At 36.4% G+C, this 12,238-nt stretch overlaps 1 protein-coding gene across 1 annotated transcript in view; it reads right to left on the bottom strand.

The window, feature by feature from the left end:
• Positions 1 to 12,238, bottom strand: part of LOC107657232 (sortilin-related receptor-like) — a 48,429-nt gene that overhangs the window by 19,870 nt on the left and 16,321 nt on the right. Inside the window, exons 6-14 of the mRNA XM_016445256.1 lie at positions 10,378 to 10,570; positions 8,857 to 8,974; positions 7,629 to 7,702; positions 7,103 to 7,191; positions 6,812 to 6,990; positions 6,326 to 6,512; positions 6,088 to 6,216; positions 3,376 to 3,461; positions 589 to 761 (exon numbers count right to left, since the gene is read on the bottom strand). Coding sequence (XP_016300742.1) covers positions 589 to 761; positions 3,376 to 3,461; positions 6,088 to 6,216; positions 6,326 to 6,512; positions 6,812 to 6,990; positions 7,103 to 7,191; positions 7,629 to 7,702; positions 8,857 to 8,974; positions 10,378 to 10,570 — 1,228 coding nt within the window. The remainder of the gene's footprint in view (positions 1 to 588; positions 762 to 3,375; positions 3,462 to 6,087; positions 6,217 to 6,325; positions 6,513 to 6,811; positions 6,991 to 7,102; positions 7,192 to 7,628; positions 7,703 to 8,856; positions 8,975 to 10,377; positions 10,571 to 12,238) is intronic.

The raw sequence follows: 12,238 nt of genomic DNA, 5'->3' as shown, positions 1-12,238 counted from the left end.
TGGCGGTAATGCACTTATAAGTCTGCGATCCGCCATAAAGCAAGAAGAAGAAGACACATCACGCGCTGGCTGTCGAGGACGCGCTCAGGACAGTTCAGACATTGCGGTGAATCAGAGGTAAAAAAACGTAATAAATACTGTTCAGTTTCTTGCACAGACTGATTGTTTCGTGTCTTTACACATCAATGTATCGTCACGAGCCGCAGGGTTTAATTTGGTTTTGTTTGTGTATGTTTTTTTTTTACTCTCAAAGCCGTGATTCCCATTCACTTCCATTATAAGACTGACAGATTGCAACGGTTTGAGTTAAAAATCTTCGTTTGTGTTCTACTGAAGAAACAAAGTCACCTACATCTTGGATGTCCTGGGGGTAAGCAGATAAACATCAAATTTTAATTTTTGGGTGAACTATTCCTTTAAGCACATTGTGTTTGTCCATACTTGTGACTTTGATGAAGATCAGATGACATTTTATGTCCAATTAATGCAAAAAAACAATTTCAATGGTTTCACATAATTTTCTTGTCACTCTAGTCTATATATGGTACTTATCCCTAGTTTTATGTGAGTGAAAAAACGTTTATTCACCTCTATGGTGTCCAGTGAAATATCAGCCCAGTATAGGCAGTTCTTCTCATAATCAAAATCCAGAGTCACGGCCTCATGGAGACCTGAGAGTGGAAGCGGCTGGTCTGTACCTGAGGCCAGGTCATAGCGGTGGATGGAGCTCCTCACCGCATACAGGATAAACTCATTACTCTCTAAAAAAAAAAAAAGGTAGGTGAGAGAACTTAAGTTAAGAGGTGAAATAAAGACTCAGTCCAGAGAAATACACTGCATATTATACCTGAACACTCCCATGTGAGCATTTAATTTCAAAGCCACTGGCACTAAAAGGCAGTTGTTCCTTGCTAACAGCTTGCACTCTTCTAGGAAGGCTTTCTATTTTCTGTTTCATTGCAAATCGTAAAAGAAAACTGATGGCACCGCTGAGTCACATCACTTCCTTCTCCTGCTGGATCAGATCTCAGCTTCTGAAAGAGCTGCTTATTTACTCCCAGCGTCCTCTAGACAGAGAGGCAAGGCTATCAACGCAGCCACTGAAGCACGGTCAAGTGGCTGAGTGCCACAATGCCGGAGAGAAGAAGCAGTCTAGACAGTTCTCTTAAGAACAGCTCGGTGAGGAGATCACACTCCAACAATCCTCATTTGATTTTCAAATCCCATCTTTAGGACTAACTGTTCACATCATTGTATTCAGTACAAGTTAAATCTACATCAGGTGTCAGTGAATTGGTCCATCATGTCATCTCAGCATGGTCATGTTGAGGCATTACTGTATTTTACACATTCATGTTTATACTATGGACACACATTCAGACACAATTGTAGACATTACTGTAATTTGTCTATGTCATGTTGTGTCCATAAATGCATACCCATATCCTTTTTAAATAACAAATGTGTCTTTGATTGGGTTCAAAACAGGACTGACTGTGTTTTTTGCTTCTAACAACTAAACAGAATTATGAAATTATTAGTAAAAATGAGATCCCATAAGTCAAAGAGTCAAGAAGAAAAGTGAAAAGGTCTAATCTAAACTATATCTTGCATCTGTCATAAAAATTTACTTCTAAGAAGTCCACCTGTAAAAAAACAAGATGTTTTAACTTCACAATGGAAAAAAAAAACAAGTTAAAGATAGATTTATGCCTAGTTTAAAATGTCAATGCCTGTGGTTCTTAATAGAGGTTCAGGACAGAAGTTTTAATATTACGGTTAGATGAACGACACTCATCCTGCTTCAGTGTTCTGAGTATGTTTCTCTATTTTTCTGAGTAGATGACTTTTGCACATAGAAAAAAAAAAAACAATTAAACTAAAAGATACATATGCATCTACCATAACAAACAAACTAAATGAAGCAAAGCAATGATCAGTAAGCAAACTAAAATTATATGAATAATAGAAATAGAACTCCTCAGTATATTAGATGTACACTACTGTTCAAAAGTTTGGGGTTGGTAAGACTTTTTAATGTTTTTGAAAGATGTCTCTTCTGCTCAATAAGGCTGTACTAATTTGATCAAAAATGCAGTAAAATTACTACAACTTACATTTTTATGGAAGTTTCCTAAAAGTTTCTATTTGAATATATGGTAACACTTTAGAATAGGGAACACTTATTCGCTATTAAATACGACTTTTCCCTCAATAAATTCCTAATTTGCTGCTTATTAATAGTTAGTAAGGTAGTTGTTAAGTTTAGGTATTGTGTAGGATTAGGGATGTAGAATAAGGTCATGTAGAATAAGGCATTAATATGTGCTTAATTAGTACTAATAAATGGCTAATATTCTAGTAATATGCATGCTAATAAGCAACTAGTTAAGAGACCCTAAAATAAAGTGTTACCGAATATATTTTAAAATGTAATTTTTTGCTATGATGGCAAAGTTTCAGCATCATTACTCCAGTCTTCAGCGTCACACGAATCTTCAGAAATCATTCTAATATGAACAGTTGTGCTGCTTGATATAGTTGTGAAAATGGTGATTCATTCAGGATTCTTTGATGAATAGAACGTTTAAGAACTTTAAGCATTTATTTGAAATAGAAATCTTCTGTGTCCCTGCTGAAATAAATGTATTAATTTCTTTTAAAAGTATACAAATTGTATTTGTTATTTAATTTATTTATATTTTCAATTTGCAGCACTATTATATTTTTCATCAACTTCTGTTGCTTTTAAATGTGCAATATAAATATACTTGACTTGTTTCTCCATCTTTATTTTGCTCCATATTCTTATAACTTTTTACATGTGAAACAAAATGTCAAAACTGCACTTTTATTTTAGTATCATAGAACATAATGCATTATAATCAGCTCTGTTGCAATTTGCTTTATTTTTTGGTTCACGTCAGGATTTTAACTTCTATTGCATTTCATACTAAATAAGAACTGTACCACTAAACTATCCCATCTTATATAAGGGACTTTTTTGGTCATGTATTGTCCTTTGGTCATGTAAATGTCCTTACTATCACTTTAGATTCATTTTCTAACTGACACGTTTGAACAGTAGTGTATTTAAAAAGACAAACTCGCATGTAATGTAAAAGAAAATAATTATTTTATTTTTTTTTTTAAATCGCTAACATTATTATATTACAATTCTGATATCTCCACAAAAATGTTCCTACCTCAAAGCTTTGTTTTGTGAAGGTTTTTTTTTTTTTTTTATAAATTTGAGGCTGTGTAATGAACTTTGACTCCACAACTTCATGTTGCTTCCCATAGGATTGTGTGGTGTTACACAAAAAGAGCTCAGAGAGATGACTGTGTAAGCTGAGGAGGAGGATCTTACTGTACCTCCCACAGGACAGGGCAGCATTTCTCCATCCAGCCGAGCTTCAACGTCTCCCCCACTGCAGCTGTCTCCAGAAACCTTCCTGTACCTAAAGTGTCAGATGACACACCTTAACATCAGTGGAAATCACTTATTAAACTTCACAGCAAATTTCTCTTCTTGAAGAACTTTATTCTAAAAGTTGACACTAGGTGATGCTGTAATTACGCGTCTATGAATTTTCTTGCTTTTGTCCTGATGTTTGCGTAATATTTTGAGAAGTACCAAGGTTGGCGCAAGTTTATTTAAAACTGCAGATTCCATTCATCATTTACTGACAGTAGAAATGCGCAGATCTGCTGGCCGATATTAGTAAGCTGACAATTATTTTAAATATAATGGCCAATAACCAATACATAGCTGATTTATGCAGGTACTAAAACCAATAGTTTTGTATGCTTCTGAGTGTTGGTTTTACATGCTTTTTCCATTAAATGAACTGTAGGAAACTGAATGAATGGCCACATAAATAAAAAAATAAAAAAATTATATCTGCAGTATTGATGCAGTATTGTGAGCAAAATAATCACTAAATATCAATATCAGTTTTCTGAAATGTGCTCTTAAAGGGAAAGAACAATTCTAGAGTGGTCTTAAATGGGTTAATCACTGCCATAATTTACCGTTAAGTTAAATCTAGACTAAGTCTAGAACCTAAATGTTAGGTTCATAATAGATATGATCATAATAATCCAAGCATCCCTAAATAATAGTAATTAAAGGGGTCCTATTATGCTTTTTCACTTTTTCAACTTTAGTTAGTCTGTATTGTTGTTGTTAGAGCATAAAAAAAGTTCTGCAAAGTTACAAAGCTCAAAGTCCACTTCAAAAGGAGATAATTTTATTGAACAGAAATCACTTTTCAAAAACTACAACGAACAACTCGTTTGGACTACAACGCATGTTTTCCGGGATTTGTGATATCACAAATATCAAATCGGGCTCAAATTGTTTTGATTTTGACTCAATATTTACACTGAAGCTCGCAGGCGGCTATGGTAAGGGGCATGTCATTTCCCGAACAGGCGCCGAGTGCTGCTAATCACAACACACACTGGCCCAGCTAACCAATCACAGCACATTTCGTATTTCAGAAGGCGGGTCTTCATTTGATACAGGAACTATTTGAGCCATTCATGCCAGACTGGGGAGAGAGGTGTTGTAATAATGTAAAATATGTGAAAAATAATGTGTTTTTCGAACAACCTAGTATGAGAGCCTGTTCTAGTACACCCCCAAAACAAAATCAAGACTTTGTAAAACAGCATAATAGGACCCCTTTAATGTTACTTCCCAATTTTCCCAGGAATCATTACTATAATTGTGATTAACCTCATTTCTCTCAACTGACTGAGCAAGAGATCTAAACTCATCCAGCTAAATTCGGTAGTTATGTTCTAAATAAATCCTCTCCTCTCGACTGCAGATAATGAGAGGAGAGATGCATCGTGACACAGCACTGGCAGATCTAATAATGCTCCCGGGCGGCAGCTGATGGTGGCAGCTAAAAATTTGTATCCAGGAGGACACAGAGCCTTTAATAAGTATTCACCCCCTTGGACATGTTTTGCTGATTTACAGCACTGAATCACAACAGATATGATTTGGCTTTATAGAGGGAACAAGACTTTTAAAAGTGACCTCTACAAAGTAATCTAAAATAATTAACTGATTTCATAGGTATGCAGCACCCTATTTTACATAACAAAACGACAAATGTTTTTCTAAGTAAATCATTTAGCTTCAATAATTTTCATAAAATAAATTGACCAACTGGTAAAAGTCTTATTTTGACATTAAAGAATGTTGATAGTGACAGAATCTGTTGATAGTGACCAAAAAAAGCCTAAATAAATTCTGTCTGGTTCAGTAATAATAATAATAATAATAATTTACATTTATATAGCGCTTTTCTGGGCACTCAAAGTGCTTTTCGGTCGAAAATCGATTCAAATATGTGACGATTTAAATCGATTGAGATGCCAAACAAATCGCGATACAGTTGGAGTAGGAGTTTATATGAATGTATCTCTGAGGGGAACTGACTATCTTTCTACTATTTCTTTTCATCTTGCCTCTGAACAATGCACATTAATATTTTTTTCGAATCAGTATGAAACTACTGTTTAAAAGTTTGGCGCTGATAAGATTTTTAATGTTTTTGAAAGAAAATTGCACTTATTTGATCAAAACACAGTGAACAGTAATATTGTGATTTTTTATTTATTTATTACAATTTAAAATAAATGTTTTCTATTTCAATATATTTTAAAATGTATTTTTTTCCTGATGGCAAAGCTGAATTTTCATCAGCCATTGTTCCAGTCTTCAGTGTCACATGATCCTTCAGAAATCATTCTAATATGCTGATTTGATGCTCGAGAAACATTTCTTATTATTATCAGTTGAAAACAGTTGAGAACTGTGATAAAAAAAATCATCATTTGATGAATAGCGAGTTCAAAGGAACAGCTGATCTGAAATATGATATAGAAATCTTTTGTAGCATTATAAATGTTTTTACTGTCACTTTTGATCAATTCAATGCATCCTTCCTGAAAAAAAAATGTAAATAAAAAACAAAAACAAACAAAAACAATACATACTGACTCTAAACTTGTGAACGGTAGTGTATACATCAATGTTTTTTTAAGGAAGAATAACCGCATTCTCACCCATTGCTGCGGCGGTAAGTGGTGCCCACCGGACAGGGTACTGGTGGGGCATAAAGGTTTCCAGAAAACTCAGGATCAGGCATGCACACCTCGAGAGACAGATCCTCACTCAGCTTAAACCCATAGTCACTGCAAACAGATAAAGATGACACAATAAAGCTGTGGAAAATTATTGGTATTCAAGTGAAGAAAATGGCAACATAAGAAAAACATAGACAGAGTGGGTTTTGGCTCATACCACTCATAGTCCTGTCGAGTGCAGGAGCAATTGGAAAGAGTGACAGGCCTGTCGAAGTCCTCGCCGTTGAAGCAGGTGGCGTGAGGAGAGCGCCGCTTGTACACCATCTCTCTGCCGAGCAGACAGCCATTTCCCATTTCGTCAGAAGGAGACCAGTGTTTATAGTCGCCCTCCGAGCACGGCACACCTAAGCACACATAACATCAGATGCAGAACTAGAAAAGTTCAGGTACAGGTAGGACATTGCTAAACAGTTGCTAAGCATTTTGGGCTGGTTCCTACGCACATGGCTAGAGTGTTCTGAATGCATTCAAGGAAGCTGCTATGGAGTCCTAAGTGATTGCTAGTGCGTTATCGGGTGGTTTCTAGAGTATTCAAGGTGGTTGCTAGGGATTTTGCTAGATGGTTGCTAAGGGGTGGTGGTTACAAGGTGATTGCTAGGGTGCTCGGTGTGGTGCACCAATTAAAAGCACATTGTTCTCTTACCAAGCACATCACTAGCGTTGACCTGCACAATGAGCCAGCTGTGTTTCTGATCCGCGTAAGAGCCAAAGATGGTGAAGATGGTGCTCTTTTCACCCGGTTCAGTCAGCAGTTGGTACACATATACCTCCTGCTCTGAGAACTGGAACTCTTTCCAGGTTTCCCCCTCGTTAGTACTGAACCTGAGCCAGCAAAAGACAAGACACAGCTATCAGTAACGTCCCAAAGCCAGATAATACGCAGAGAGCTTCTACTAAAAGCAGAGCAACATTAGATCTTTAAACGGTCACTGACTTGAGTGTTCTGGTGGAGCCACCCTGTGCGATAGCCATCAGGATCCCTCCATGATCTCCCCAGGTGTAGAAATGAGGACCAGCCAGGGCCTAAAGAACATGCATATCCATTACATGGAACAACAAATGCTACTACACTTTTCAAAAAGTCAGGAAATATAAGTTTATAAGATTATAATGCAAGCAGCATCGTAACCAATGGCATTTGGCCTAAGTAAAATACTACATGACCAAAAAATCCTTTATATAAGATGGGATAGTCTAGTGGTAAAGTTCGCATTTAGTATGTAAAGGGAAACCTGATTTAACAAATAATTTCCCCCCAAAATTATAAATAAATAAACAAAAACCAAGCAGATTGCAAAGAACTGATGATCATGCATTATGTTCTTCAAAAAAGAGCAGATCTGATCTTTTGCTTCACATGAAAAAAGCCAATACATAAAAACAACTGAGAAAAACTATGTATATATATATATATATACACACATACACACACACACACGTATATGAGAACTGGTTCTCACCTCTCTCCATCTGACCCCTGCACTGCTGGATACATACACATTGGGCTTATTGGCCAGATTCTTTCCCGCAGATCCTGTGCAGTAGATGGTAGAGAGAGAGAGAGTGTGAGTGAGTGAGCGAGCGAGCGAGGAGCGAGTGAGTGAGTGAGTGAGTGAGTGAGAGAGAGAGAGAGAGAGAGAGAGAGAGAGAGAGAGACAGAGAATATTTGTCAATATTTGCACTGCATCTGGTGTCATATATCACAACTGATATCAGGTGACCATCTGACAAAAGGACAGCGTTAAAAACTTTACATGGGGTATTTATGTTTCATGATTTAAACCACATGAGAGATGGTCACAAGTGCATCTGACCACATCATATTTGCAGTGTCGAAGCTAATGTGTCAGCCTACTCAAGATTCAGACCACAAGAGACAAAACAGCAGGAAATTAGCACAAAGAGGAACAAACCCAGCAAAGGGCAAGAAACAAAGTGTTCCTGGCAGATTTTTGTCTCACCACTGTGACAAGAAGTCCAGACAAGGATACTGTCTGTCACCTTCTATTTTCACACCGCTGACATCAGAATCATAATTTTCCATTTTTTTGATGACATGCGTTGTACTGCTGCGTCACTGCAGGTGGTTTTGTCATTAATTAATTTGAGTGGTAATGAACTTCATTTACATTCATCTGCTTAAGAGAGATATGCAGTACTTAACACGTTTTTTGCAATAAGAACAATGTTGAGGTGGTGTGGCCGCCCTCGGCTGGCTAAGTCGATGAGTGCGAGGGTGTGTTTGTATGTGATAATTAGCCAGTGGGTGAAGTACAAATAATTAGCACATCTGCGCCGGAGTGATAGCAGCCGAAGAGGCCAGACATTTTCACAAGCCTCCTGCGCCTCTCATCTTCATGCATGCACATTATCTAATAATCATTTAATTAAAGGCCTGACTGCGGCTGGGAGAAAGAGAGAGGGATACAAGAGGGAGGAAGTGTCTTCCAAACCGTGCAAAGAGAGCAAAATCAATGTTTTCCGCCATGCGTGAACTCATGAAGTCGGGCTCATGCACTTGCTCCCTATCACTACAGTGTGAACTGTGTCCTCTGAAGGGACCTACATGCACTCGGTTAACAGAAGCAAAGCAACATAAACAGGAAGACGCAGGCGAGCAGCTAAAGTGCTCATATTTCCTCTCTCACGCACATATGAGAGGAGCAGAGAGCAGGTCATGTGGCCCACCTGTTGCCATGATGAGGCCAGGTGCAGACTCTTTAGACAGAATAGGGATCCTGCGCAGCTGAATATTCAGCAGCTGACTCCACCGCTGGGCCAAGTGCAGGGAACAGCCACTGTCCAGCTGAGAGACCGAGAGAGAAAGAAAGAGAGAGATTGTGACTATGGTAATAATAGATAAAAAGAGCACAAACAGTTCAATGGAAGCATGAAAAAAAAACCCTACTTCCTCCCACGATCGCTGAACTCAGCACTCTAACTCCTTTTTCACAAACACAAAACCACAGCTTCATGAACACATGCTTGACATCACAAATACACAAATCAATCAAAACGTGGAGATTCTACACTCATGGTAGACATGAGCACAATACATCGGTATCATACCAGTTATCTACTGATAAAGTTTTTTTTATTTTTTTTTTTACATATCACTATGACTCAATCTTGGGTATTTAATTGTTTATGCTTATTTCCTCTATTTTAAGATGGAGATCACCTTTGCCATTATCTAATGCTCACTTTAAAAACATTAAAAACAGTAAGAATTTATAAACACTTTTAATTGTAATCTTTAGCCAATCTCAAAATGAATATCCATTCTTCATACTGCACATTATGTTTTGATGTTTAAATAATTTGTAGCATTTAAAATTAAATATAATATGTACAATATGTATATAAATGTTTTATAATTATTAAAATTGATTTTAGTTGACAGGATTTTACTAGGATTTTAATGTAATAATTTTTAGGATTTTTAATTTAAAAAATGTAGAATTTTTAATTTAAAACATTAATTTTGAATTCAATTGTTTCGAATTAGACAAAATAAAAAAATACAAAAATAAATAACTTGTATTTTTTTAGACAAAATAATATAACATTTTATCTAACATTTATCAGTTATTGGCCATAAATTTAAAATAACTACAGGCTATATTGACTAGCTTTTTAAAATATAAATAAATATATATATAATTATATATTATATATATATATATATATATATATATATATAGTTAAAGCATATCTATCTAGATATAAAATATATAAAATAATACATGTATAAATAAATCAATATATTCAATAATATATATGTATGCATCTCTAGTACTCCGAAATGCCAGCAATGATCGATCATGAATATTATATTTTGTTATAGTGGCATTTTGGGTAGTAGCATGTGGTCTGAACGGTTAGAAGGGGATAAGAAATGTATGCCGAAAAGCAAATATTGAGTTTCAGGGGAAGAAAATTTGCTCAACTCTGCATAGAAAGAGCGTCCACATTAGATGTGTTTGTGTGCTAAAAAAAACTGCTGAATGAGAGCTAAACTAAATGGACCAAAACATAGGGGTCACAAGGATCATGCTTTTATATGCTGGATTATTATTAAACTAACAGGACATCTAAAAATAAAAAATAAAAAAAGGGACAGCCACCAAAAAAAAAAAACTTTACCCCAGAGTATTTAGCTGATTTATCTAGTACTCGAGTAGCCAAAATGACCAACATCCCTAATACCTGGCAGTCTATGGTTCCTCCCAGGCTGTCAGCCGCAGGTGGCTGCAGAAGCTCCCAGGTTCCTCCTTTATCAAATGTGATGACTGATCGCATGTTGTCCTCAGTGACTGATCCATTGATCAGAGTGGCCACAAACACACCCCTCAGCCCCTCGACCCGGTGGAGATCTGCAAACGGCTCGTTGGCGAAGTACCTTTCAAATATACAAACACATAAATCTGTTTCCATATGCCATACATATCTGCCAAGAGAGGGGCTCTATGAAAATGCCAATGGCACGCGAGCCAAGCGCATCTCATCTGCATTCCGCACTGCAGTAATTGCGTCTCTGCTCTCAGGCGGCCGTGCTGAGCTCAGTGGTTTGGCGGTGGGTGAGATCCAGAGTAAAACAACAGCATGTCCTTGGGAAGCTGTGCAGGAATGATAGATTGCTTTTCTACTGACAGTGTGAGCGGAGGGACCGGTGGGCGAAGACATAGTTCTTTCATTATAGAGACGAACCCTCACTAACCTGCTTATGGGTTGAAGCTTGCAGAGCAAAAACGGATTTAGAGCACTGATGAGGGGCCGTCACTAAACCAAGAGGAGTTCAAGTAAAGGTGACGAGACCAAGAGCTGTGTAAGACTGTGAATTATTGAAGTGGGACATGTTTCTGGTTAAGTATGGTTGTTGGCTCTCAGACAACATTTATAACTAAATTTTGGGGTTGGGGCTTTAACAATAATTTGTAACAATTTATGATTTCCTTTGGATTTTAGGGATTCATTTAAAATTGGAAAAAGAAGCCTTCAATTTTAGCAATTATGTTAAAAGTTTTTATTGAAAACTGCAGTGAAATTATGTATTTATCTATTTATTTATGCATTTTCAGATTTATACTAATGTTCAAATGTTTGGGGTCAGTAAGTTTTTTTTATTTCAAGGAATTAATACTTTTCATCAGCATTAATGGATGCATTAAATGCATTAAATTGATTAAAAGTGACAGTAAAAAACATATTTGTTACATAAATCAGCATTCAAATAAATGCTGTTTTTTTAACTTTCTATTCATCAAAGAATCCTAAAAACTGTATTATGGTTTCCACAAAAACATTAAGCTGCACAACTGTTTTCAACACTGATAAAAGGAAATGTTCTTGAGCACTAAATCAGCATATTAGAATGATTTCTGAAGGATCATGTGACACTGAAGACTGGAGTAATGATGCTGAAAATTCAGCTTTGCATATTTTTGATCAAATAAATGCAGCCTTGGTGAGTAGGAGAGACTTCTTCCAAAAAAATAAAAAAATGACCAACCCCCAAATTTTAAACGATTCTGTAGTTTTATGATGAATAACAAAAATACAACTCTTAATTTCCTTTTAAGTTTATGGTAGTCTTTTCAAAAATATGTTACATGAAAATAGTAATTATGAATTATTTGTAAATATTCTGTTTATCATTTGTAAAGACAGAAAACTACCAATAAAAAGACAATAGAAAGGCAATGCAAAGTATTTAACATTAATGAATGAGGTTAGGGACACAATTATTTAACAGGAATGTTGTTCCAGGACCAACAAACAAATGTCCTACTTTGGTAAATCCTGTTTATGGTCACACCTAGTGCTGGGCAGTATACCTGTTCATACCGAATACCGGAGTTTATTTTTGTTATGATATGAATTTTTAAAATACCATAATACCGGTGTGTCGCTTAAACAACGTTTGGAACGCGACACTGTTTGAAAGGGGTCCCTTTTCACTGGTGCACTGTGGTGAGGGCACAGCTTGTATGTGTTACTAAGCGTGAAAGTTCCGAAACTGAAGCTGTGGAACTAATAGAACTTGATGACACAGAAGAACTCATCCACA

The sequence above is a fragment of the Sinocyclocheilus anshuiensis genome, unplaced genomic scaffold (assembly GCF_001515605.1).
Source record: "Sinocyclocheilus anshuiensis isolate Anshui unplaced genomic scaffold, SAMN03320099.WGS_v1.1 scaffold139, whole genome shotgun sequence".
Lineage (NCBI taxonomy): Eukaryota > Metazoa > Chordata > Actinopteri > Cypriniformes > Cyprinidae > Sinocyclocheilus > Sinocyclocheilus anshuiensis.
Note: the sequence above shows the minus strand (reverse complement) of the source record. Positions and strands in the feature narration are given on the sequence as shown.